General features: G+C 39.2%; 2 protein-coding genes across 12 annotated transcripts in view; one reads left to right on the top strand and one right to left on the bottom strand.

Annotated features, from left to right (window-relative positions):
• The first annotated feature begins 549 nt into the window (after nt 1-549).
• On the top strand, nt 550-1,683 carry obst-F (obstructor-F). The gene is made up of 2 exons (XM_064684929.1): nt 550-720; nt 780-1,683. Exons 1-2 carry the CDS (start codon nt 550-552, stop codon nt 1,650-1,652), a joined length of 1,044 nt encoding a protein of 347 aa, XP_064540999.1. The 3' UTR covers nt 1,653-1,683.
• A 1,058-nt stretch (nt 1,684-2,741) lies between these two features.
• Nucleotides 2,742-27,867, bottom strand: part of LOC135430351 (uncharacterized) — a 33,368-nt gene continuing 8,242 nt past the window's right edge. Inside the window, exons 2-14 of one of the 11 annotated variants that reach the window (XR_010436598.1) lie at nt 12,587-12,736; nt 11,559-11,969; nt 10,987-11,084; nt 9,805-9,899; nt 9,614-9,735; nt 9,174-9,551; nt 8,879-9,106; nt 8,473-8,817; nt 7,780-8,410; nt 7,556-7,718; nt 6,477-6,581; nt 5,903-6,262; nt 5,672-5,836 (exon numbers count right to left, since the gene is read on the bottom strand). Coding sequence is in view for 10 of the 11 variants with exons in the window: in XM_064684988.1 (XP_064541058.1) it covers nt 5,956-6,262; nt 6,477-6,581; nt 7,556-7,718; nt 7,780-8,410; nt 8,473-8,817; nt 8,879-9,106; nt 9,174-9,551; nt 9,614-9,735; nt 9,805-9,899; nt 10,987-11,084; nt 11,559-11,969; nt 12,587-12,736; nt 14,504-16,177 (4,707 nt within the window). In the remaining variant the exon portion in view is untranslated. Of the gene's footprint in view, nt 2,785-5,671; nt 6,263-6,476; nt 6,582-7,555; nt 7,719-7,779; nt 8,411-8,472; nt 8,818-8,878; nt 9,107-9,173; nt 9,552-9,613; nt 9,736-9,804; nt 9,900-10,986; nt 11,085-11,558; nt 11,970-12,586; nt 12,737-14,503; nt 16,288-27,867 lie in introns of those variants that run through there. The other 10 variants (XM_064684988.1, XM_064684989.1, XM_064684995.1 and 7 more) reach the window with 10 other exon arrangements.

Here is a 27,867-nt window from a genome sequence, read left to right as displayed (position 1 = left end):
GGACGGACGGACAAGCGGACATGGCTAGATCGATGCTGCTCAAGAATATATAAACTTTATGGGGTCGGTTACATACACTTGCACAAATAAGTTATACCCTTTTTACCCACTTTCAGTGGGTTCGGTGGATAATTATAAAACCCTCTACAAAATATTTGGAAACCTGCGCGAATTTCGGGATCATGCAAGACGTTGTCACATAACGCATATTTAAAAATCCAACCCGCGAAAGTCCCAACTCCCGATTCCATCTTTAGTTTTTTTTATTCAATCCATCAGTGCCTAATTTCTGAGCATCATCTAAACGATGACTGCCACCTCAAAGTATGCCACATTTTCTGTGCTTTCGTATGACTCATTGGTCTGAAATTTGTGCTCTTCTTCGTTTCTGCTTCGTGTGTATGTTTATCAAATATGTATTTAGTCTGAGGCGCGACAAGTGCCAAAAAATATGTTTTCATGTTTCAATTAGTGTACGCATAATATTCTTTAAATGGCTGCACCCAGCGAGTGCTGGGTGTGGGGATTGGCCTTATATAAGGCTCGTAGATGGGGCAATTATCAAATATTTTATCGCAGCGCGTGGAATTGTTAGCAACTAATTACGAAGAGGATCGCATGGAAATACGTATGCATTTTGCATTGCTTGTGGGCGTCTGTTTCGGGGTCGCCCAAGCTGCGGAGCAGCCGATTCATATAGAAATCGCCGATCTGAGCCATGTGAGTAGACGGCCAAGTAGACTGTCAAGGAACTCGCCCGCTCACCGTTTTGCTTGTAGATTTGTGAGGGACGCACGGATGGTCACTTGGTGTCCCATCCGCTGGATTGTAATGCGTACTTCGCCTGCGGCTCGTTGGCCACGCTCCAATACTGTGAGGAGGGACTCCACTTCGATGCAGCTGAACTGGTGTGCGATGTGCCCGAGAAGGCCAATTGCACTGCCATGGAGGGCATATCCGCAGTGACGACCACGGCGCCAGGCGGAATCGGGGACCCTGCCATCGGAGCTAAGCCCTATGCCGATTACAACTGGTGGATGGGCAAGCCACAGCCGGTCTTTGTGGCCGTCGATGTGGAGACTGGCGAGGCCGTGAGTCCCATGGAGAAGTACGATCCAGAGCACGTTGAATGCCGTCACTTTGGTGCATACTTTATGCCCCATCCCAGTAATTGCCAGCTGTACTTTATTTGCGCCTACGGCCATCTGCATCGTCATCAGTGCGGCCGCGGCACCCTCTGGAATTACAGGAGCTCCGAGTGCCAGTTGAGCGCGAACGCCGAGTGCTATAACTACAGCCAGGAACCTGCGGTGGATGTGCCGAAAGAGCAGAGTACCACATCTGGCCAAGTAACCATCTGCTATATCGTGAACACCAGCAGCACCTTGCCCAGCCTGTCCAGTGAACGTGAGTCGACCACAAGCGCGTCTGCCCCAACGCCACCAAGCCCACCATCAAGTGCACCACACAGTGCTCTGAAGTGTCCATCGGAGCGCCAGAGCTATCTGCCGCATCCCGATGACTGTGGCAAGTACTACATTTGCATAGCGGGCATGCCGGTGCTGACCTCCTGTCCCAAGGGTCTATACTGGGACCAGAAGGCCGGCTATTGTGACCAGGCTAAGAACGTCAAGTGTTTTCAAAATCAATAAATAAATGCATCCCATTGGGGCTTGCCAACACGCACACAACAGATTTGGGGGGCATCAGTTGCCTTGTACGACAAGAACTTGGTTTTGGGCAGTAGCCCGCGACTGGAAGACCCACGTGTCTCTCTTAGTCGCCTCTTACGACAAGCGATGACTTGCTGTGGGGGTATTCTAATGCCCGCCCACCACACGGTTCAGTGAACAAATGCGGCCATTGATTCGATCCCCCTTTATTTGGATCCCTTAATTTGTAGTGTAGTGTAGTCTATGGCATTCCTTACAAAACAGTTGCCACGGTCAGCCGCTGCCACATTTCGCGTCGCCTCTGAATAGTCGCGGCATCCTCCGCATCTGGCTTCGCTTGTTGCCACTGAAAATCCAACACGCTTGCTTTCAGACGCTGCCAAAATGTGGGAGGTCCGGCGGCCGGCAGGTTTCCGGCGGATTCATTTACCAAGCCCTGCGCAGACCCGATTCCGCCCAGCCAAAAGGGGAGCAGAGCAAATGCAAGACTCAAACCGAACAACCTGTATGATGCACTCATCCTGTGTCGCTGTCTGTACTGACGGATGACGGCAACGACTCGCATTTTTCATCACAATTAAATAAATAGATAAATAGATAATCGTATCCAAGTCAAGTTCCTTATCAATGGACTGGCAATTGCTTTACAATGCATGATAAGATAGCTAACGTAAATTTCTTAATACAACACACTTGGAAATTAACAAGTCTGAAGATACGTTAAGATTCATGAGTTTTAGATCGAAAGTATTTTACCTGTGTGGTCGCCGGCTCAAATCCAGCATTAATTTTTCAATTTGTCTGGGATTTATATGTCAGTTAGGCATCGCTGCGTCTAGCATATTAATTATGATAATTGCTGCACGCATACGAAAGTGTAATCCAGATGGACAGCATAGTTTATTAAACCATTAAAGGACTCGGTGGCAGCTGCTGCCCGGCCGAGAGTGGAAAAGCGAACACTCTGCCAGTCCGGAGTCCGGACAAAGCATTATCATGGTATGCAGCTTGATAAATGATGTCCGCTGTGGCTTAGAAAGCAGCTCCTTCTGGCCTAGCTGGTCTTTATTTATTATCCTAAAGTCAAGCATTTCGCATAAATCGCGCACATCTTGAAATAAGAAAAAATAAAGTTAAGTGAACGCCAGTTCGATACACTATTAACAAAGAATTTCTCTTTCTTCAATCAGCCGGAAAGAGGAAAACTTTCTTACTAGCCTGCTGACTCTTAGACTGTAATTACAAAGCAGTGGCTTTCAAACTGTTAAATACGTAATCCAATATACTTGCTTTGTAAACAGCGCACAAAAATGACAAAATAATAATTAAAATAAAAGTCTTAATTAACTTGAGTCAAACTCGGCTAAAATAAAACATTTTTGTTTTTACTTTTTTTAATTCATAAATTCTTTAACATTTTATACATATGTATGTAAATAGAACTAATTTACCGGTGTAAATAAAGCTATTTTTTATTACGCTCTTTACTATGATTAGTTATTGTATTTTATTATGAATACATATGTATATATATTTATATATATATATATAGATGTGTTCGTCTGTTAATATAAAGGTAGATTGCGTTTGGAGGCTGCTTGCAAAAACATTCAAGCTTGAGTTCCATTTAATAACAAGAATTTATAGTTTTTATATGGAATATAAGTGCTTGAATACAAACCAAAAAAAAAAGAAAAAAACAGAAAGAAAGTGAAAGGATATATATAGGTTAAAATACTACTTAATATGTAAACATATGCATGTAGATAGCCTTTTGAGTGCAAACTCCCAGCTATATATAAATATTTATATCAGAGCCATAGAGTTGATATTAGAAATATACATATATTAAAAATACATTTTCAATTGCACACTAAATAATACTGTGGGAGTAGCTAAGTATTTGTTTAAACAGTATATGTATTATATATGTGTATATATTTTTAAAATATGTATTTAAAATACGCTTTCTTTTCAAAATACAATTTAATGCTTCATTAAATAATATTCTAAGATTTCAGCTGTAGCCTTTTTTTATGTTTTTTTATTTATTGGGTATATGTTATATATGTATGCCTACAGGTAGGTATATGTATGTATGTACGTCTGTTTATATGTATGTGTATACAGCTTTGTAATATTTATACAAGTAAGGGTATTTGTTAATAATCATTTTGTTTGTACACTTGAAATAAGTACAATCTCCTTTTTAAGACTTTTTGTGATTTAGACACGCCTCTCTTTCATATGCATATATATATATATATATAAATAATTATATTAAATCAATGTGGATAACTTTACCTCATTGAAGGTATTCTCAATGCAAATCCACTCGAAGGTGGGCTACACAGCAGGCTTAAATATAATCTAAAATTACATAAGCTGCAATAATCAATCTAGATATTTATGCCCGATATTATTCCAAATTGTGGAATCAGTTGAATGGCAGGAAGAGCGTTTATCATTCCTTAGGCACTACAAATTCTATTGCAAGCAATTATCTAGTTTAACACAAAGAAGAACATATTTATCATACTCGTTATCAAAAACTAGAGTGTGTGTGTGTGTGTGTGTGTGTGTGTGTGTTTGTTAAAACCCTTATGAAGTTCGTTTTTGTACATTTTGTTTTGAAGTTAAATAGACTTGTTCGTAGCCATTTTATGTAAGTTATCACATATTTTTGTGTGTCCAAAAGATATTGAAACTTATCGAAAGTCGTTCTAAGCATGCACATGAATGTCGAGCAAATTATTGGGCCATATATATATATATCTAAATATATATGTTGATAAGGATATAATATAATATACTAATCATTTGCCGACCACACTGCTGAATATGTTGTCCAATAGTTGATAGTTTGTTTATAACTTTAACTTATATATATATATATATATGTGATAATTGCTATAAACTATAGATAATATATATTTCTGTTGCTGTCACATTTTGAGCGCGATCTCTACTAAGTACGTTCTGCCTCGCCTTTGACGAACCAAATCTACATAATTTCCGTGAGGATATGCGGATTACTTGTGCGTTCTTAAGCGCATCATAATAAACAGATTTTTTATGTTAATTTAAAAAAAAAATATGGCTGTTTTTGTAAATATACAAACAAGTAAAAAGAAAGAGCTTTGCCAAAAATAAAAGTGGTTTAAAGCATTTGGATTTTTTACTATACCAACAATTAATAATAAAAAGGAAGTAAAAGTTAGACACCTAGACCCATATCTGCCATTATATAATAGTATTTTATATTTGGTTAAAATAGGAAATCTATTTGCATAGAAACGAACTTATTCTGATCTGATCAATTAAATGATACATATGAAAAATACAAGTATTCTCCATTAACTATAAAGACAACAAACAAGTCGAAAGGCCTTTTCTTTAATGTCTTTTAAACTGTAAAGCCAAAGCAGTGACTGTCAAACTTTGATATTAGGTATCTTGCAACTTACGTGGGCGGGAGTGAGAAAGTAGGAAGAAGTAAGAATACTTTTGGCTCGATCTTCTAAGGAGCTCATCTCTAGTCAAACTGCCAATTTAATTGTTTCTAGCTTGAAAATATGGATTTTGCCTTAATATAGTAGAATATAACCATATTGGGGCTTTAAAATAATAATAAGGTTTATCAGACAGTTGGACAGCAAAGGGAAATGTTGCGCAAAAGAGCATAAAAAATGATATTTAAATAATTCATGCTAAACACACAAAGAAGAATCCAGTAAATAGGAAGGCTATTATTCTATCTCGTAGCTCATATGTACATTCTATATTCATTCTATATATTATGGTTAGTATTTTTATATATTTACCAACATATATCATTTTTCAGATGTTTGTGTACGCATATGTATTCAAAAGCTTTGTAGAATCATATAAATATGTTTACAAACATATTTATAAATATGTGTGTATTTAAAGTTTAATTAAAAATTGTCTACTATGTATATATATATATTTTTTTTTTGGAAGAGTACTTCTGAATGTATTCGTATAACCGTTTAATATGTTTATATGCATAAGTAGACTTGTATATGGATAGACAATGGGAATGGGTAGCACTTAGTCGGAATGTTTATTATATTTGTATCTTGTATTTGGACCCAAAAGGTGCAGTATTAGCAACTACATTGACCAACTCTATTGATGACCTTTTCAAGGAGAAGCCAATGTGTTTTGTTATTATTATTTGTTTTTGTTTATATCTAATATGTTACCTAATCTCCTATTTATTGTTGTTGTTGTTGTTGTTGTTGGTTAAATGGCTGCTTTAAACGTCGGTTTCATTGCTTAAGTTTCGCTGGAGGTGCAAATTACTCTGCTTGGCCGTCTGCAAGGGCGTCTGATGGGATATCTGTTTCTGCAGCATCCTTGGATCTGTGGCGCCCGGCAGACCGACATTGCAGGCCTGGTTTGGATTGCTGGGCGAGCTGTGCTGCGATCGCGGGCTGGGCGGCGTGGGCGTTGCGGGTATCTGATGCCAATTAATACTGTTCTGAGAAGTAATATTGCGCGTCTTCAGCAGGGGTGGGTTCTTCGTTGACGTGGAGAATGCCATGCCGCGCTTGAGCGGCACTCTAGAGACACACGAACATAGTACGCATTTTTTTTAGGTGGAATGGCATAAGGATTCAATGTGGTGGACCATTCGTTACATATGTTTGTGAGGCGAGACATATGGCAGGGGGTATTCGCGAAATGCAATGTTACAGAAAAATGACAAGAGATATAATAAATTATATGTGAATGATGCTAATAATTCAATTGCTCCCAATCTCATTTCGGACTCACCTAGTTGGACTCGGCGGTGGATAGGAAATGCCGCGATGACAGGGCGACAACAATAAATTACCCGAGTGACTAGTAGTTGTGCCCGGCACAAGCAATGTATTGTTACTATAAGTATGTTAAAGTTTACTTTAAAACCGATCAGACCGTCAGCTCGTCGGACTACAAAACAAACTGAAGCTAGAATCGTACTAAACCAAAAAAGTGAACCGTTTGCAGCTACATTTTCAGTGGATCAAAAGATTACAGCGAGCGTGCACACAGAGAAGCGATGGGCCGAGTTGAGAACTGAGATAATTTCTATCAAAAACTACATGAAAATGTACCATTTGATATATACACAAAAATTACATTATAATTGTATTTAAAACTAAAGCAAATATATCAAATATTTGCACAACACTTTAGTTTAACGCACGAGCAAATAATGTACTAGTTTGGTACAACAAAGGTACTAATTTAGGTACATTTGTAGCACATTTGTTTAAAGCAGATTTTGTTTGCTTAAACTCAGCTCTCAACTTAACTCAGTTAAGGTCGCAGCTCAGCACGCTCTTTGTGAACGCGTGTCCTAAGAGAATAATACGCAGAGCAAAAATTGAAATAAAAATGAGAGATGTTCGGCACGGCGTTACGTATGGTGGAATTGCAGGCAGATTAGCATTTGTGGTGAGTATTTGAGGTGAATTTAAGCAGAGCGCATTCTGAAAGCGTTGTAGATGATTCTTGATTTTACAGTAGTTTATATATATGTGTATGTATTATATAATAAAAAATATATATAAATATATTTATTTTAAAATTGTTTTGCATTACAAATAAAAAAAAGAGTATATATTATAAATTAGCCAAACTATATATGTATGTATATATATAAATATGCTCGTTTCTTTTCTGTTGATTATGTAGAGTAAGTGTATAATATTACAACATTAACGACGTATACGGACGGTCTTAAGGACTTATACAAATGACTGGAAAATGCTAATTTGAAGATGAGTAGTGAATACTTATGTATGCGATATTGCTTGCTCGTGTGCTTCTAGTAAGCAGGAAGCTTATCATTGTCTGTGGCGACTTACGTTTGGTTGTGTTGCAGGTTCAGATTGGGCAGACTCTGGCCCAAATGGTTTACCGGCTGCACGGATAGGGTATTAGCCGATGTCGATGGAATCGTGCCAATCTTTGGCTTTGGCACGCCCCTTAACAATTGCTGTTTGCCCTTCGATGCCAAGCCCTGGTTGCCTGAAAAGAATAAATGGTGCGTTTGAAACGAGAGCGGAGCGTATAGTAAAGTTTGGCTTACCCATTAGGCTGGAGCCCTCGTCGCTGGAGAGTGAATTGGTTTTTTCAAAATCAACGGATATGTTCCGGGAATCGTTCCACTCAACGCTGCCGCTGTGGCTATTGTTTGCACTGGACACATGGCTGCCGATCGATGAGTTAATGGGCGACTTGCGCACACCGAGGGAATCGCCAGTTGTGCCACTCCCGCCAAAGCGAAAGCTGTCGCCTCCATTGCCCCGCTTCAGTCTCTGATATATGGTCTTGGCGCGCCACAGGGCATCGTACCAGTTCTTGGCCTCGGTGCACTGCAGAGTAAAGGCTGTGGTGGCCACCTGAAACTCATTGAGATATACGCAGTTCAGCGTGTTGTTGTGCGCCAGATGGACGATCAAATGATCGGTCAGATATGGCTGGCGTATGACCTTAAGCGCCCCCAATCCCTTCTTGGCCATGCTTTTGCATACGAGCAGTATATCGGTCAGCAGAAAACAATGCACATCGCTTTTACCAACGTTGTCCTTGAACTTGTGATCCCCCTCCATAAACAAATGACGCACATGGCTGGCGGGACATCCGCGCATTGGTGCGCACAGATCAAACATTTGACTGTGCTGTTTGATCAGCTTGTCCAGCACCTCGTTGTTGGTGTCCTGCAATCGTTGAGTGATATTTGTGCCAGGCAGTACAGGAGTATATCTATATATATATTTACCACCACATCGTAGGATTCAATGCGTGCCATAACACCCTTGAGGCGTTCACTCTCCTGCCGCATTGTCAAATGGTTGTTGACGCTACCCACAAAATTTTCAACGCTGTGTATCATAATGTCCATAACTTCGATTTCCTCCACATCGCTCATATGCTTTTTGATAGCCGCAAGCAATAGACTATACTTGGTTAAACGCTGCATGGGACGGACAACGATATCGGCGAGGCGCAAGCGATTGCACATCTTCTGTGACTCACACCAGGCCAAGTATACAGTGAACAGGGCATTATTTTGATTCAGCTCCTTGCAGTAAAACTGACAGGTACTTTGTTCCGCGCAGTAGACCTGTGGATAAACAACAAAATTGGTGACGATGATGCGGAATATGTGGAATAGTTGAATCTACCTTATAGGGGGCAAAGATAGAGGCAAACGAAATGAAACCCTCCTGGAAAAAGGCACACCTCAGTGGCTCATGAGTCCTAATGCTGTGTGCCACCATCGGATATAGCCACAGGGTCCAGAATTTAATGTTTGCCTCGCACACGGCTCGTACATTTGAGAACAGTCTGTGCTGATCGACATCAATCAGCAGGCGTTCCTCCTGCACTGCCTCCAGACAGGCCAGAAAGAGCTATAGCAAAATTGGAATGTATTATGGATTGTCGTCCTGGCATATGCACGAAAATATCACCGCTTACGTCGGTAACCGTTTGCAGCGCGTGAATGTAGTAGACCTCAGTGGTGACCAGCTCCCATATGGCAGTTTGTATCTTAATCTCACTATCACTCATGGCATTGCTTTCGACAAAATCCCGCCACGATTTGTCCATATTTTGCAGATAGTTCAGTGAATCAGAGAGCGCGGGATGTTCAAAGTTTAAAGCATCTGGACGCTGGGGCACACCATTCTTTGCATAGTTGTTGAGCAAGTCATATAGTTGACTCTGCTGCGGGTTCTTAATGCCGAATATGGAAGACCAACGACCAAGTATCTGCTTGCCAGTCGCATTGCCTGATTCACTCGTCTCCTCTGTTGAGGCGGAAGATAAAAGTCGCGGTGGTCGCTGTCGAGAGCCCTAAAAAAAGAAAACTTCCTTAGACTCGAATATCGGTATCGTTTATCGTTGAATAAACTTACAAATGATGCTGCTTTTTGCAACGATTTTCGACTGTTGTCGCGTTCGGTGATCACAAGATGATGCCCAGCCAAGTTCTCTACATCGGTATTTTCGTCCAAATGGCTTGTCAAGTTCGTTGGACCTAGCATTAAAAACAAAATAGATAAATAAAGCTTTTTAATAGTACATTTTATAGATAATAACTATATACCTGTATCTAAATAGCTGAACGTGGGATTATTGTCTGTAATTTTGATCTGTGAAAAGCTCAGGTTTCTCCTGTGCAGCAGCTGTTTAAGTGCATTTCTGTGAATAAACAAATCAAAATATTTAATTCGAATGTGTTCTATACCGACTAAAAATAACAAATCTCTATATAAAAAACTGTTTGTACTGCATTATTCGATTTGCTTCAAACTTATTTTCAAAGCTCTACATAAGAACTTAATGAATACGTGTTTCAGGGATTTGTGAAATTCCACCCACAACGGTGGTAAATTGGCGGAAAACAGTTGTATTTGTGCCACTGGCAAGGCCCGGCAACATCATTCTTGGTCAAAATTCATGTGAAAATACATACATACATTCATATACATACATACATACATACATACACACACACACACACACACACACACATACATACCTACATACATACTTACATACATACCTACATACATACCTACATACATACCTACATACATACCTACATATGTACATACCTACATATGTACATACCTACATATGTACATACCTACATATGTACATACCTACATATGTATGTACATACCTACATATGTACATACCTACATATGTACATACCTACATATGTACATACCTACATATGTACATACCTACATATATACATACCTACATACATACCTACGCCTCCGGCTCCGCCCCCTTGGTCCTCCTCCTCCGGCTCCTCAGCTTCCAGCGTTGAAGCCGCCTGCGCCTAATTCATAGGTGAAGCCTGCAAGCCTTACTTACATTTTTGAGAATCGAGGAGGAGGGCAGCTTTAATAAATACGTTGTCTTATTTAAATTTGCCGCGCAACAAGACAAATTGGTCTGCTATTGGTATAGAAGACAATTCAGATGCATACATACATACATACATACATATATACGCACATATATACATATGTACATATACACACGCACACACATACACACACATACATACATACATAATTACAAGCCAGCATTTAAATTCCATAAATTTGGCAACATTATTCTTGGTCAAAATTCATGTGAAAATGGTACCCTAAAATATCCAATATAGACATAGATCAAAATTTACCAACCCGAATTTGACGAGGTTTGGGTCTTTGCTTGTGGTTTAGCCTCTAAATCAATTTGGCAACATTATTCTTGTAGAATATATACTTACTGTAATGTAGTGCCTTTGGTTGCCGGTATGAACTCCTCGTCATGGCATTGCATTGCATCCAAGCAAAAGGATACCGAAAAGAATTCCGAGCTTGAAACCTAAAGTAAGAACATATATTTATTGTCATAAAGAACACAATGTTATGTCGTAATAAGGATCTGAACGCTCTGGTCTCCCTACTGTAGGAGTCTCCATACATAGCATATAGATAAATGACCGTCCCGTACCACTCATCTCTATTTTTATACCGTAAATAGGTTTGACAAATAGTGTTATCCTTAACGATATGTTTACAAAATACGATAACATAAATACGCAAGAGGTGCCCATTGTGGGCTAACTGAGTTGATTATGGTTTAGCAGGCGAAGATTAATGGGAATGGATGTTTTGCTGGCGCAATGGAAAGTAAAACAAAGTAAAAAAGAAGAAAGAAAAAACAGCCAACTAAAATTTCCATTAGTTCTCCATACTCCAGTTGTGATATCAATTGCTTATTATACTCATTATACAATCTGTTGAGTGCTGCGAGGATTGTTCTTCTTGGGCTAACCCGATGGGCTGGGTGACTCACCTCGCTGCGTGTCAATAATGGTTTCTTGCGATGTATTAACGATGACGTCATCGTCGTTGAGGTCACGGCCTTAGAGCCGCCATAGTAGCTATATGGAATTAACGTAGCTGAGCCGATCGGCGATGTTGGAAAATTGTCGTTAATATTGCTCTGCACATTTTTAGTAGAAGGTGTCAAATAGCTGGTCGCCGATGCACTGGTGCACGCCGGATGCTGGCTGGAGCTAACGCTGCAGCGAACACTTGACCCGATGCCCGAGGCCTGACAGCTGCCCGGCGAGAGCATCAGAGACGGAGATCGGCGCACAAATTGCGGAGCCTGCGTATAAATCGTGGGCGTTGCACAAGTTTTGGGCATGGTGTGTGAAGGCGGCTGGCCTAGAGGCGGCTTGGGGGGTTGTCGTATTTCCCCCTATATAAGGTGGTCGTATATATGTGTGTCGTTTATATGTGTGTGTGAGTAAAAAGGTAGCATTTTGGACAGTAAATATAGAAAGAAAAGCAGAGTAAGACCGGAGAGAGAAAGAGAGAGAGAGAGAAAGAGAGAGATATAGAGAGATAGAGGAAGAGAGAGAGAGATTGTGTGTGTTTAAAAAAGCATGAGATTAAATGTGGATCAGGTGTACAAGGAAGCATTAGGATAGAACTAATGTCAAATAAGCTTTGAATTCACAATTTAGGTTTCATAAACCCAAAGCTAGTCACACATCTGGGTACAGGGTATATGAAAGTCTTAAACCGAACGTTAACAGAACAAAATATGACGAATGACTGACAAAAAGTCTAGTTGCCAATAAAGTGCCACAGACTGGGAGAGATGTGTTCCATGAAAATAGGAATCGATGACAGTTGCGAGGTCACAAAAAACGAAAAAATATATGATTCCTCTTTTAGCTTTTATACAATTTGGAAATAAGGAAAGGCCAGGTGGGACGGGAGTCGTTTGGAATAGAACGTTTGCATACACAGAGGCATGCAGTTGGTTGAACAAAATGCCGTAGTTGTAGTTCTAGTTTTATCTTCACTTACCGCCTGCGTCTGCTGTCCAGGCGTGGCCGCTGGCGCTGACATGCCCGGGGATGCGATGGTGTCGGTGGCCGTTGTGGGTGCGGCAGCTCCATGTTGGCAGGGCACCAACGTGTCGAGGCCATCTAAGTGGGTGAGACTTTTTGATTTCAGCTGAAATGAAATAAATGAAAAAGTGTGGGTGTGTGTGCATGTGTATGTGTGTGAATGACATAAATCCACAAAGCGTCGACCCAATATCCGATATTTATAATCGAATTTAATTGGCATAGCCGGGAAACTGCCAGCCCAAATCCTGTTTCCCAATGCGTGCATAGTTTCAACCACAATTGGATAAGCACTTTTTACATCGATTTTACATCACGTTGGTATTAAACAAAAAGTTACAAAAAAATAATTACATCACGTGCGTTATATGTACATTTACATTTAAATTGAAATTCTTATGCGCCATATACTCGCTCTTTAATTTGCTGCTCATTCAAGCTCGAATTTCCCCCGGCAATCACAGACAGCATCAAAACCCAATGCCACAAAACAATTGTTAACAGGAAGGAGAGCGTTTCTTCGGCACGCCGAAGATTTAATGTCCTTGTGGAAATTTGGCAAGCAGCAAAGTTTAAATAGTAAACGCCGGGTTTGGTCAAGATATCTTGGGAAACAAAAGAGTTTTCCATACAAGAACCTACTTTTCGAACGATCGTTCCTATAGCAGCTATATAATATAATAATCCGATGTTGACAGAATTATGCCTATATGGCAAAACTAAGGAATGCCGAGCTTGGTTCAGATATCTTGATAAACAACAAAGGTGACATAGTGGTCCGATCCGGCCGAATCCTACATCCTAAGTACTGCCTGCTACAGAAAGATGGACCTATGCAATGTTGATAAAGAATATGTATACTTCGTGCGGTCTGAGATGTCTCCTTCAATGCGTTACATAATACATGACAAAATTATAATACCCTCTACAAGGCTATAAAACAATAAAAAGTTTATCAAATACAATTTTTAATTCTAAAATAAATAAACTATGAAAAATCTTGCAATTGCATGTTAACTATTTTTGCCGCAGATGCGTCCATTTCAATCAGAATGCGCCTGAATGCGCCGCTCAAACTTGTCCAATCAATAAAATAATATTTTGTTGCGCTTGGCTAGTTACAGATACAATGTTCACTTAACCAAATATAAATGCATGGTTTATACACTCGGAATAAAGTTTTGCAATAAGCTAGCCAGCAAACGGAAGCGCAAATCAAATGAACCAAAATAAAACAAATAAATGAGGAAGTTATGACAACTTGTGATGACAGCAACCGTTTCCAACTCTTGTGACAGGTGGGAGCAGAGTTCTTTGGAATTAAGGGAATTAATAAAATACCCTTACGGGCAGATTGATATTATCATTTGCGTCACATTTCTATATTAAATAATAAAATTAATAATAATAGCTAATAAAATTATTTGGTGCAAACTAAAGCTCGATATAATAACAAAGACCTCAGCTAGAGTACAGACTTTGCTGAAGATATAATTGATATATTTATATTTGATGCGATTACGGATTCGATTAAACGGAGTTTGCATAGTGCAAGACAGACAGATATATAGACAGATATATATAGACAGATATATATATACATATATCCGATTACGTATCAGATTAGGCGATATATCATATACATATCTCCTGCACATCTGTTGGAAAATTATAATGCACTCTCTAATAATAACAATTAATGAGAAAGTGATGACAATGGCCATTTGTACAACAACTTGTGAACGAAAGAAACAAATAAATAAAACAAAGAAACAAATTGAAAAGTCTTTATTCGCATGTTACAAATTGATTTCCGGCTGGCAAAGTTCCGCTCAGTTCAGGTGCCGCGCTCGGTCTAAGAACATGAACTCACCTGCAGTTTGCTGGCTGGAGGCGACACAACCAGACAGATTTTCATTGTTGCACGTAGAAACTCCTCACGTTTGCTCCTCAAGCCGCCCGGCACTGCAATGGGCGACGAGGAGGCCGGCAGAAAGGGATTCAGGGGATTGCGCACCGGGACGTTCGCATTGAGGCTCTCCGTTGGGGAGACGGACATTTCGATTTTCTGTGCCTGACTATGAATATGCTGCTGGCTGCCACTTGTGCCGCCCTGCTGATGATGCAGCAGACGCGTGGGAGAGTTGAGGCTGAAGAGCTTGCGTCTGTGGCGGCCGGGCGTGGACGAGGAGCTCGACGCTGGGCTGGGCGTCGGTCCCTGCGGATAGCTGACACCGCTTTCACTGTACGTCGACTCCTGGGAGCCGGCACGGCTGTAGGCAGGTGTCGGCAGCTGTGCGGATCGGGACCCGGTGCCCCAGCCGGTATATTTAACAGATGTCACATTTGAATCCAACTGCAGCTCCTCTGGCTGAATTTGTCCCTCAATCGGCAACTCGTCGTCCTCGTAGGTGCTGTGATAGGTGCGTGCGGTGATTTCCGGCAGAAAGGGATTGTTCGGAGATGTCAGCGTATACTGATAATAGGCGCCAGCTTCGCCACTTTCAATTGGCAATGTGGTATCGCCATCAGCTTCGTCCGGTGTGTCCTCCTCGGGAAACGAGCCCGTGTTGAGATCATGTAGCCCGCCAACGCCGCTGCTACTGGACAGGACATGGGCGCCCAGCTGCTCCCATTCCCCGGACGATGAGTTAAACGACGAAGCAGTAAACCCATCATTCGAATGACCCTGACAGCTGCGCGAGCTCTCGTTGCTGCTCCTAAATAGAAAGTTCTGCAGTCGCGTTATCCTCACCGAGCTGCTCTCGCTGGTGATGCTGCAACTGCGACTGGCATTGGGCGGGCCAACTGGTTGCTGCTGATCATTGCGGCTGCTGCTGCTGCCCAGCTGTTCCTTTCGTTTGACACTCTGCTCTGGCGTCGCACTTCTGGTGGCGGCGGTGCTCATCTCGCTGCCCATTTCAAATATCTGTTGACTGCCAGCCCAGTGTAGGTTCGTCTGTGAGCTCCTCAGATCGCTCAGCTCAAAGTTGCTCTCGAGTGAGCTGCTGGAATTGGTATTGGTGGTGGCCACACTGCTCAAGTGCTGGTAGGCGTACTCGGGCGGCGTGCACTCGTCGGGACTGTCCAGCAGTAGGGCCGCGTTGATATGACCGCCAAGTCCCAGGCCGGGCAAATGCAGTTGACTGGCAACTGAGAAGGGTATACGGCCGCCGCCGTGGTTATTGTTGTCCAGCTTAGACAGCGGTGGCGAGGCGCAGCTCTTGCTTTGATAATCGTCCGACGTGGACTTCAGCTCCAGGGAGCTGTGTGCACTGCGGCGGAATGAACGGCGTAGTCTTTCTGCAAGTCTTGACTGTTGTTTGAGGGGTTTCTCTTTGGACAGCTTCTCCTTAGCGTTACCAAGAAGCTGCACCTTCTCAGTCTTTTCTTTTCGTGAATCCTCCAGTATTTTCTCGTGCATTGGTGCGACCTTCAAATTGCTCCACTCTCCCAATTGCTCTGACTGCGCTTTGGCAACGGCGACTGTGCCACGTTCCTCTCGATTGGCGTATGGAATTGGTGGCGCCGCAAGGCCAACACCCATTACGTTGACGCTCCGTCGTTCTGCTCATGGGCAAAGCTGCCCGTTTATATTAGACAGCGTCGCGTCAGTGAACAGCTTGACACAGAGCAGACACAGACTGGTTGCTTCACATGGATAACAATGGATATATGTATACGTAAAGTAGATAAGGAAATGTCCACACTGATTAGGTAAAAACTTCCATGTTCTATCCTTAATTTGGTATACTTAAAGTCGCCTTTAATTTGTATTTTAATTTACAGTCATTAGATTAAGAAGCGTTAATTTTCCCCCAAGTAACACGAAAAATATTGTTGCATTTTTCTGTGCCCTATTATAACTTTTAAATGTATAAATTTATATGCATGGTATTGCTTAATTAGTTAATTCAAGTTGGTTAATCGTTGATTAGCTGAAATTAGACGGTCAATAATCAGAAACATGTCAAATATGATTCTGTCAACTTTGTCGAACTTGTCTTCAAATTTAAATATTATCACCATGGGTAATTCAAGAAAGAACCAACATAAGAAATCACACAAAACAGAAAGAAAATCATTTCACTTTTATAGAATTCGTTTCAAATTTAAATCATTTATAACCAAAAAACCGAATTGTCAACTCTGCGAAGAGCATTGTTACACGCTCCATCGGCCAGTCGAACATTATAGGCCATTACTCACCTTAATTGGTTTAAAAGCATTTCGATATTGGATTTCTTTATATCCTTTTTGCGCGTTTTCCTCCTTATACAGAGTGGCTGCCTCTTACCGTACATTTATTTTTGAAATATTATTTTTTGCCCGGCTCGTTGCTTTTCCTCACATTTGCAAATGAACATGGATAATGGAGTATGGCATTTTTGGAATATTTGAATTACCTATAAGCAAGATGGGCATTATTATATTGAGATATTCGTAAATTGATTATAATAATTAAACATATTACTTAATTCGAACTTCTAGCTACCCGGCCACATTGTCTATATGCTCAGAAATAGAAGCCCACGGCACCCACAAAGACCCTTCTGGGCCAGGCAGACCATTTGCCTCTGATGTCATTTCAGCCAACCACTTTGCACTTTTTGTCAATCATTTGATTTATATCGTTCACTATGCCACAAAACTTTTGCTCAACCGAACAGGACGAGCGGGAGGGGGGAGGGGTGGATGATGAAAGAGGGCGTTGCAGTGGCGAGTCCCAAATGGCACCGCCTACGTAGGAAAAGCTAATAAAAGAGCCAAGGCAGTATATAAAATAAATGCATTCGCGCAAAAACTCACACAGTTGCAGTCTTCGACTTGCGGAATACTCTATATATAAGCAAAAAAGTACACAAAGTCAATTAACTTTACACAATCTAAGTAAAACAAATTAGAAAAGTCTAAACTTCTAGTTTCAATAGTGAACGCGCAAATTTCAGGATTATTTCTAGCTGTACTTTAACTAAAATCTTTACATAAAGCATTTCGGCTTTTTAGATTATATTTTGAACAAAACAAAAATGATTCTGAAAAATAAGTATAATGTTATATTTTATTTTTATCTAGGGTATTCATTCTTTGGCATTCAAATATATTAGCTATGCTTTCTTTTTGTTTTTCAGGTAACGCAAACTTGGAATTGTAAAACAATACTTTACGGTCTGTGATTCAAATGGGTTTGAGCGCAGAGGTAGAATATGATTAGTTATTTTTAGGCTATTTTTAGACTTGGAAAAAGAACGAATATATTTTCTATTTATACTTTGCTTTTATTAAAAGTCGAATACCAATCCAGCAATATGCAGATTTAAGGACGCATTTCAGTTATGCTTGATGAATTCAATTAACTCTCTATATAAAACTGACTGACTGCCTGATTGATTGACAGACTGAATGACTGACTGATTGACTGACTGACTGATTGATTAACCGACTGATTGACCGACTTACTCATTGGTGATCAATGTAAAAGCTAGGAAGCTGAAATTTTCACTTTAGACGGGGTTTTGTAAGGATCCACCCGCAAGTGTGAAAAAAAACGCGAAAAACGTGTATATGAAACTATTTTGTCAACAATCCGATCGGAACTCATTTTCAAACTTCTTTGTTCAAATTCATATTAGGGGTGTCTCACACTTTTCTGAAAATCCGTCCTCTCTGGGTGTTTTGGGTTTAAATTTATTTCTAAGAATCTTTCAGCGCTTTTAGAAATTCCATCCGCAACTGCGGTAGAAAACGGTGGTTTAAAAGTTTTTAGTTGACCATACTTTCGGCATCAAAATAATTTCCAAATTTTTTGTAAAAATGTATTTGATAAGTTTTTCGCAAAAAGTTTATTTGCTACTCCAAGATTCTCAGCACAAGACTAACATGGACGGAAACCGTTGATTCCAACTTTTGGTTGTTGATACGATGGACTTAAAGTGGGTTAAAAAGTTATGTATAAAATGTTAAGACATGGGCTAGGCTGGGCAATACCCGCTAGTGTACACATACATTTCTGTTCTACCCTGGTAGCTCTTGTATGCATATATTTAAAACTATAAAGTTTTAGATTCGTGTAATAGACGTCTGTATATACAAGGAGGGCCCGTTAAAACGGATAGTTTTGACCTCATTGGACTTCCGAACAGAACAGAACGGAACGGAACGGAACGGAACGGAGCGACTTGCTTGGCCTTCTAAAATGGGTTCTTGTAACAACTTGTGAGGCTATCTACGAGTTTAAATGTGTCAAAAGCATTCGAGTTTTCCTCGATGGACTGGAAAATACTCAGGTTGCTTCGAAATCGATTTAAATGTTTGGCTTGCGTGTTTTGCGAGTAACCGTTACTGCCAGCATTACCTTGAGGCCTATATGTATACAGTTAGTTCTTTATGTGCTATGTTCTGATTCCAAACAGCGCTTGTTCAGATGATGCCCTGTAAAAAGGCAATAAATGGCCTTAAAAAGCTCGCATTTCCTGCTGTTTTCTTTTCTTTGTTAGAGTTCTATGACACCCCTTAATAAACATTTATGAGTAGAGGGTATAAACACACATATATACAGGCCCTTAGGCTCGTACTAGTAGTTTTTGCTTAGCTCATTTTGATTTTCGATAAATCAGACCGTTGGGAATATGTAACGTTGAGGCAACTGGAGTAGCACCTGGCTTCATGTGCTTTAACTGGTAATTTAGCATAATGCTCCAGTTTAATGCGTAGACGTAGTATATGAAAACGCTTGGATGGATTTAAAAAACGCTTTGTTATTCAGCGTAATTTATTTGTTCAGACTTGACTCAACAAACAGGCTGTGGACCATTTTACTACCGTTTAACGCCTTATGTTCATTTTATGGCAGCTCTTCAGAAATACAAATAAGAATAAAAGTAATAACGCAACAACGTGGACTTTATGCTCGAAAAAATAGCAATTTTGCATAAAGAAGCTACCAAATTTAATAACTGCGTACACTGTCAGAATGCCTGAAGTTCCCAAAGCAATTATGATACAGTCAAATTTGTATATATTCGAATATAGATCCAGGTTTCAGGACATCAAATGTCTTTAGCTAATTGAATGTGTTATTTCTTTGAAATAGATCAAGACTTTTACAGCGTAGTAGCTGGTCGAGCATTTTCAATTGGAGAATTTGTATTTTATAATAATGGCAAGATGGCACGCAACACGTCAGGAAATTGGATGCACTCCAGCCAAACAGGAAAACTATTTGTGCAGTAGGAGTCAGGGTTGATACAATGTTAAAAAGCCAATCAGCAGCATTATTGTTATTATTATTATATTGTATGCCAAAGAGTACAAAGAAGGTGGCTTTTAATTTGATTCGCTTTGTTGCTTTTGTCGCTTGAAGCATTATAATTCGCAACTAGTTTAGGCGTCATATGACTGATAAGTCGTGGAAATAACTGGTAAATGATAGCATCATTTGCTGATGATAGAGCCAAGGCTTGTTATATTCTGTTACCCTATGAAGACAATTATTATCGTTATTTTTATTATTTCTTTATAGTATTTAACATTATTATTTGTTAAAAGCTAGCAGTATTAAAGAAACTATTAACCTTTGTGCTCCATAACTCTGGCAACTTAAATCTTGATCCAAATCTGACAGCAGCAAACTTGGCATTTGAGCCCGGAAACTTGTGTTAGTGGAACATGCAACTATATCTTATCCTTTCAAATGCCATTTCAAGAAACTTTAGTACGTTTCACTGTCTAATGAACTTTTGTTAAGTTCAGATAAACAGCTTGCCTGAGAGGAGAATTCGAATAGCTGGCAGAATTTAATTCATTTTATGTTTCTTCTATAATAATTAAATACCTAGTTTAAAATTAGAAAATTTGCGCGGCTTTCCTCTTGCATTGTCTTACGTCATTTAATGTAATTCACGGTGACTTTGCCGCAACGCTGGCAAGGTTAGGGTCCCTGTATGTGTCATCATTATCGCCCTCGCCTCACGTGGCAATGCCCGAACCCCATCATTGTGCCCCCATCCCAGTCGATGGCCCTTCCAAGCCTTGCCAATACCCAAATCGATCGTTGTGGTTCCTTTTCGTGAAAAGCTATATTTTTGTTTATTTTTTTTTTCGCATTCGCAGTTATTTTTGTTGTTGCTTTGCCTTGTCTGATTCTGCGTTATTGTTGTGAAAAAACAAAAAATGAAAGAAAATTTACGTAAGTCGTAGGTGGCCCAAGACCCCAGATGCCCAGAAAATGTTGCACACGCAAATTTGCCGTGCTCGAACGTCCGTGTTGTCCAAAGTTGCCTTTGTTTGCCAATTTTTATGAGCTCCTTCTGCCAGCACCTACGGTCAAATTCTTCACACGCTTCGTGCATAAATACACAAAAATACACACACACACAGACACACACTCACGCACACACACACACACACACACACACACACACGCACACAATCCGACTTTGGAAACAACACCTGTAGACTAATTAATGACAAATTTCTCCAGCTACGTGTGTGCGTAAATTGGTATATAATAAAATAAGAGCGTTACGCCTTCCCAAATTCCATTTGTTTGCAAATTGTGTTAACGTTGATTTAAGGTGATTCAATTATTTTTCTTCTTCTTCTTCTTTTTTTTTGGCTAAAAATGTGGAATTATGGCCAAGCTAGAGCTTAGAGGGAACTGCTAAGAATGTAAATGGGTTCCCTTTAAGCGCACTTCATAATTATGATTCCCTTGGGTATATGTATTTATGCACGCAGCGAAAGCATTTCGAATTATGTACTCACATTAAGTACAAACTCTTAGTGGGTCATTTTTTCTATGTTTACAGCCTGTACAGTCCATAGAAAACTAACTTTCTATTACCTATTTTGTGGTATTCCTCAATTCAATTGGGGCACAGTTGCCATTAATAGTATTTCGCACTTAATGCAATTATTTTGTTCTTACTTAAGGGATATTAATCCTAATTCTATTCAGTAATTACTACTACGACTCTTATTATATTATAATATTTAGTATCTCTTCTACTTAGAAAAAACTTCTCCATTCAATTTCTAATGCCATTGTCTACAATGCCTAAGTATTTTTCCCATGAAAGGTAACTCTCAAGTTAAATCCTCAACTGCTAGTTCGAAGTTTATCGATTAAACTGATAGTTAACTGTCTATTGATTTAATTGCTAGGTTAATGCTTAATGATTTAACCACTAGTTAAATGTAAGTCGATATAGCGAGAGTTAAATGTTTATCGATTTAACTGCTAGTCAAATGTTAATGGATTCAACTGAGAGTTAAATGTGTATCAGTTCATATGATATCTAAATGTTTATCGTTTTAACTAATATTTAAATGTATATCGCTTTAACCGATAGTTTAATGTTTATCGATTAAACTGATATTCAAATATTTATCGATGGACGTGGCGTTTGTTTATATTTCGACAGCTGCCAAACTCTATAAAATGAATTAATACAGTTTTTTATAACTACACAAACGAACAGGAATTTAAAAAGGTCCAAGAATGAAAGATACTTTGACACATTTTACCATAATTAGTTGTATACAGTTAACTGGCAGTTAGTAGAACTGACTAACAGAGGAAACATAAGCGACACTTAGTGGGCCGACAAATATATGTAAGGTATAGTTAATCGACAACTCAACTGAAAGCCTCAGGTGAGATTTACAAAGAAATAGTTAAAGAAAAAACATATACATATAATATTATATGCACAGATATCTATATTTTTAGGTTAGTTTCTATCGTTTCAATTTACTGTAAAGTTTTTACTCGTAGCATAAATTTAAGGAAATAAAGAAAATACAAAATGAAATAATAAAAAGCTCCCAAGCTCACACAAAAGTAAAGACGGGAACTCGCCCAACTGAGCACCAAATGACATTCAACAAATGATTCGAGCTATTAATTTAGAGTACAGCAGGGAACACATAAGATACTCCGTGGATGAATTAAAACAGTTTGCCAACGGGCAAAAATGTAAAAGTAGATGATATTTAAGGATAATTTCAATGTTTAGTTAAAGTGTGATAAAATTTAATTAAAACATTCATTGCATTTTATTATATCCTGTTTGACTATGGCCACATTCATAAATAACAGTACAAATATTTATGCTTTGGTTTGTTTTCATAAAATTCCTACCAACCGACCAAAAATGCGGCAATATTTCTCAAATTAAATTTGATTTATGACTTTTGTCCCATCCGCCGCCACAAGGAAACCAAGGACCAAAACGAAATATTTACCAGTCGCGCTTGGAGCCGTACCGAGCTCTGGAACTGGACATGTCTTCGTGATACTTGTTTGTATTTACTTTGACTCTCATCAGGTGCCCATATGACTGGGTCGTGCTGACGTCATCCCTCGCTCGGCTCGACTCCAGCACACAGCCTCCAAAGATGTCTGATATGGCCATTGAGGCCATACGGCAGACATGACGGCAAAGAGAGCAGGAGCAGACAAAATGTGTGTGTGCACAGGCTCTGTGTGCCATGCACTGAGCCAAACTGGGAGCGTGTTTGTGTTGTTAACAAAATATAAGGAATATCATGCATATAATTATTTGGTATTATTTATATAGATATATAATTTAATCAAGTGCAAAAGCTCTTTAAATTTGAAATACGCGAAAATGAGACCGAATGGAAGTTTCATTATCTTAGATAATTCTGTTGTCAACTTAAGCTGACATTGGATTAAATTCAGAATGCATATCACACAGCTGACGTATCTAAAATTTCCCAATTTGGATAGTTCTATGCAACTGCCTGTCTTTTATACTGGTTATATTTAAAAGCAATCTGAGTTTATGAAAACAAGTCTTGAATTGAATAAACTAAAATTGAATTTCAATGATTTCCGCCTCTTTTTTTCTTCATTTAAGATGCATGAAGAATATGAAGGGTATGGCACGTGTTTGTGTGGTTGCAGAATAACCTTTTCGGGACGCTCGCTCGCAAAGGCGTTAGAATGATGGCAAGCATCATAGGAAGCGTGCCTGCTCATAAATATATTTTTTTTTTTGGTAGGCACCACTGCTCTGCAGGTGCTCAGTTTTATGGCAATGTCTATAGAGTATAGGCCATCAACTCGCGGGTTGAATTCAATTTCAGAACATGTAGTCGAACCTCACTGGAGGCCAATCTGAGCGGTCGTTGAAGTCCACGTTCAAGGACTTAACGGCTCCTAAATGTAATTAGCATCTAAATGCATTGACGAGTCACGGACAGAGCTGTTGGGCAGAGCTGCCATATAGTACATACATATGTATATACATCAGGTATCCAGTGAATATTATAGCAGCCAGGAGAGAGACCAGGAGAGACTATATATAGATATATATGCGAGTGTGCAGTGTGGATCGCGTGGGTTGCACCAATAAGTATGCTGCATGAAATGAAATTGGGTTATGCATATTTGAAAAGACTGCGCCGTCGGCTCGTGCTGGCTTTCAATATTGGGATAATAAAGCTTTAGTTGCAGCAAACCGGGCTGCATATCGAAATTTAATAATTCAGTTGCATGAGCCTGTCTCTTTTACGTTAAGTAATAACCAAATGGTATAAAAATTAAGCCCCAAAAAAATAAGAATGAAAAAATGCAATTGATGCCAAATCGAAATTTGATCATTTAACAGCTCAATTATTTTCGAACGTAATCGATATAATTCCCCATTTTCTGCAATGCCGGCAACAATGCGTTCACAGTTCGTATACTTCATATAATGACTAATCCCTTGTATGTTGCAAGAAAAATAATAAAATAAATTGAATCAGACTAAAGTCAAAGAGACCAAAACAGTCAAGACTTGGCCAAGCGTACCTACATAATCTTTATTCATATATAAATAAGTGGTATGATAGACGGCAATCCGGCTTTCATTCTCCTTTGGGCAGCTGATTTATTCAGCCACAGTCCACGATAATTCTCTTTATTCACCCACTTGCATTTGAATCGCAATCGGGCTTTTCTATTAATTGGTTTAGGTTATACGGTTTTATATATTATATGTACCATGATTTGCATGGTAATCATAATTTGATGAGATTCTCGCGACATTGAAGTTTGTTTGTTTGTTTGTTTGTTAGTTTGGTTTATTTTATATAATTTCGTTATTCGCCGCTTTGTTTGCAGAACTTGTTATTCATTACGTTTGCTCTTGTATATATAAGTATTACGCTGCACTTAGCTTTGTTTGTTTTTCTTTTCTTTTTTTTTTTGGATTTTTTTTTTTTTTGCTAGTCCCCGCGCAAAAAACAACCACAACAACTATAGAAAAACAAAACGTAATCGTTGCGAAAGCAGAGAACTCGTAGTCCGTGATCCGTGTCCAGTTTCGCGTAGTCCTTTGGCCGTCCGCACAGCGCGACGTTCCGCAACGAACTAATACGGCGGAGGACACATTGGTTCGTTTAAAGGACGAGGGCGATGAGAATGGCATTGGTAGCGTAAAAGCTGAGAAAACACGCTTGATAAGGATAACGGCGCCTCAAGGACACCCAAAGAGAACTTTCGCATATTGCCTTCAAATTGAAACGCATGCAACTCGCTCTCTTAACTAATTTGCTTGCCCCTTCTCCAGGGGATGATTTGTTGCCAGCGACGCGACAACATTTCACCTTCCAACTACCAAAGATTTTCAATGAGCTGGCCAGACTGCTCGACTAGTAGATACGCTACACTTAAGTGTCACTATATTAGCAACTAACTATAATTTGTTATTATTAAATGCTGACTGCTCGTTAAGGTACATGTTAAATTTACCATGAGCATTTGCTGAACGAAACAAATTTTGATTTGACTCAACGCTTATGACTTTTTGAACGCGCCTCGTATGCAACTAGCGAAGAGTAATTATTTACTCTTCATTCAACTATGCACATTGTCTCTTTGGGGCGCTCTCTTAAATATGCGTGCGTGCGTGCGGCAGCAAGAGCTTTTCACAAGCTTTCTGCGATAAGCCATTGGTAAACAAACGTTACGTTCATTCATGGAAACAGCAACAACGAATTTTGTCATGCCCAGCGCAAAAATATAAACATTTCTACGTACGCATACATATATAGATTTGTATATGCATAAATATTTGTGCTTAGCTATATGTATATATATATATATATATATTTATATAAAAACGGCGATTCGCAGATTCAGTCGACTCAAAAGAAATAATCAAAATAAAATATGCTGAAAAGCTCAAACAGCGGCGCCATGTGCCATCGGCAATGACTCATTCTACTTGGCCTGAATGTTATCGTAAATCATGGTTCCACATTATGTAGAGCCCACTTGAAACAAATTATTGATGTGCAGTCACACCTCATGGATGCTAACCTTACACAAATACCTATAGCAATAAACACTTTACAATATCTCAAATTTATGTACGACCATTTACAATAAAATACAAATAGGTATTTATTCAAATTTACATATACCCATCCATATAGTGAACGGTACGCATATTTATAAATCGGAAATTTATGTTTCCCACATACAGCTGAAGAGCATATGTACACATGTTTCTATGTGCGTCTCAAGATTCGCGAATCTGTTTTCATTTAGTCATCCAAATACTCGTTGCTGTGACACGCCTTGAAAGCTCTGAAAGCCGCCTACTGCGGCAGCGCTTATTGTTATTCCTTGGTTGTTAACGAGGGTTGTTTACAAACTTGTGAAATGTTAATCCTTTTAATATTATTATCATCAACAGTAGAGGATACCTTTATAAGCTATCGGCCTAATCTCGTATGCCCTGAATTCAGTGTTGGTTAAGAAGGGTTTAATGGGCTTGTGTAAATGTATTTGACCGGCAGAAGGGGACTTCTTCAAACCCATTAATATAAATATATTAATGATCAACGAAGACAGCCGAGTCGACTAAGCTTTGTCTGTTCGCCCAGATTTTAAAACTAGAAATTTGAAATTTTGAATGTTGGTTCTTTTAGGGAATATCGAGTTTCGATTGATATCCTGCATGTTCAGCATATTTCAAAAATATACAGCTCCAGAATATTTCATTCTTTGCACACATATCCCATTTCTCACCAAAACTGAAATGAACAAACACCCATTTGTGACAGATAAGTTCTGGACTTTGGTCTTTAAACACATTTACAAGTACTCAAATATCGGACATAACACATCAAAGCAAAGATATCGAGATATTAGACAGGCAAATGCCAATATCCTTTTGACCTACCCTCGCTTTTGCCGGCTTTTACTACACATTGAAAGCGGCGCGGGCAAACGACAATAACGACAACGACTTGCAATGATTCATCGCAAAAACTCACAAGCAATACATATAAATATATGTATCTATATACATATAAGTATGTCTATATATAATACATGTGCATGTATCCATATACGATTCCAAAATTAAAGTCTCTGTTTGAATTGCATGCATTCGAATAAGCGTGACCGGGTGTTGCCACAGATTTTGAAGTTTTAATTATGCGAGTACCAAGAAACGAATCAGTTGGTTAAGAACAGAAAGGAAACCGGGCTATAAAAAGTAGGCCATCGATCTTTGGTACTTAACTATGAGTAAGCTATGCAAATTTGTACATAGTATATACAGAGATACATAAGCCAAAGTTTCAGCTGAACTTGAAGATCATCGTTCATCGTAGCTAAACTCCCAAAAGGGTATCAAATATTCGGCATACCAAATTAATGTGTTCTGTCTGGTTTTATTAATAGCAATGCCACCGAAACGAGTTTCTAGAGCACAGCTTGCTTTTGTGTGGCCAAGGTTAATCGATTTGAAGGTCCGCTCAGCAGTTGCCAAATATTTATCAACATGGACCGAGAAAAAAGTGTTATCAATGGGTATGGGAGCTTAACATATATTTATACAATCATATATACACCGAGCTAAATAGAAAAAATGATTCTACTTAAGAGTACAAATCATTGAAATTCTTTTGAATTGAAAGAGCCCAGGATTTGAGTTTGAAATTGTGCTCACTGCGATCCCAAAATATATAACATATATGTATATATATAAGCCATGACTGGACCACATGTGTTTGTTTATTTTTAAGTCAATCTGCTCGTCATTCAGGGATTGAGCGAACTAATTTTAAATACATTCATTGACCATTTTGAATATTCAAAGTGAACTGAATTTAATTTTTATTCATTCCGACCTAATTGAGCAAAAATGAATACGAATTGTTGTTTATAACATATTTATTAATTTAAGCCCCTTTATGACAAAATTATAA

The sequence above is a fragment of the Drosophila montana genome, unplaced genomic scaffold (assembly GCF_035044405.1).
Source record: "Drosophila montana isolate Dmon_TW-CO22-7 unplaced genomic scaffold, ASM3504440v1 contig_3003_1, whole genome shotgun sequence".
NCBI classification, from domain to species: Eukaryota; Metazoa; Arthropoda; class Insecta; order Diptera; family Drosophilidae; genus Drosophila; species Drosophila montana.
This window is presented reverse-complemented; position numbering and strand designations above follow the sequence as displayed.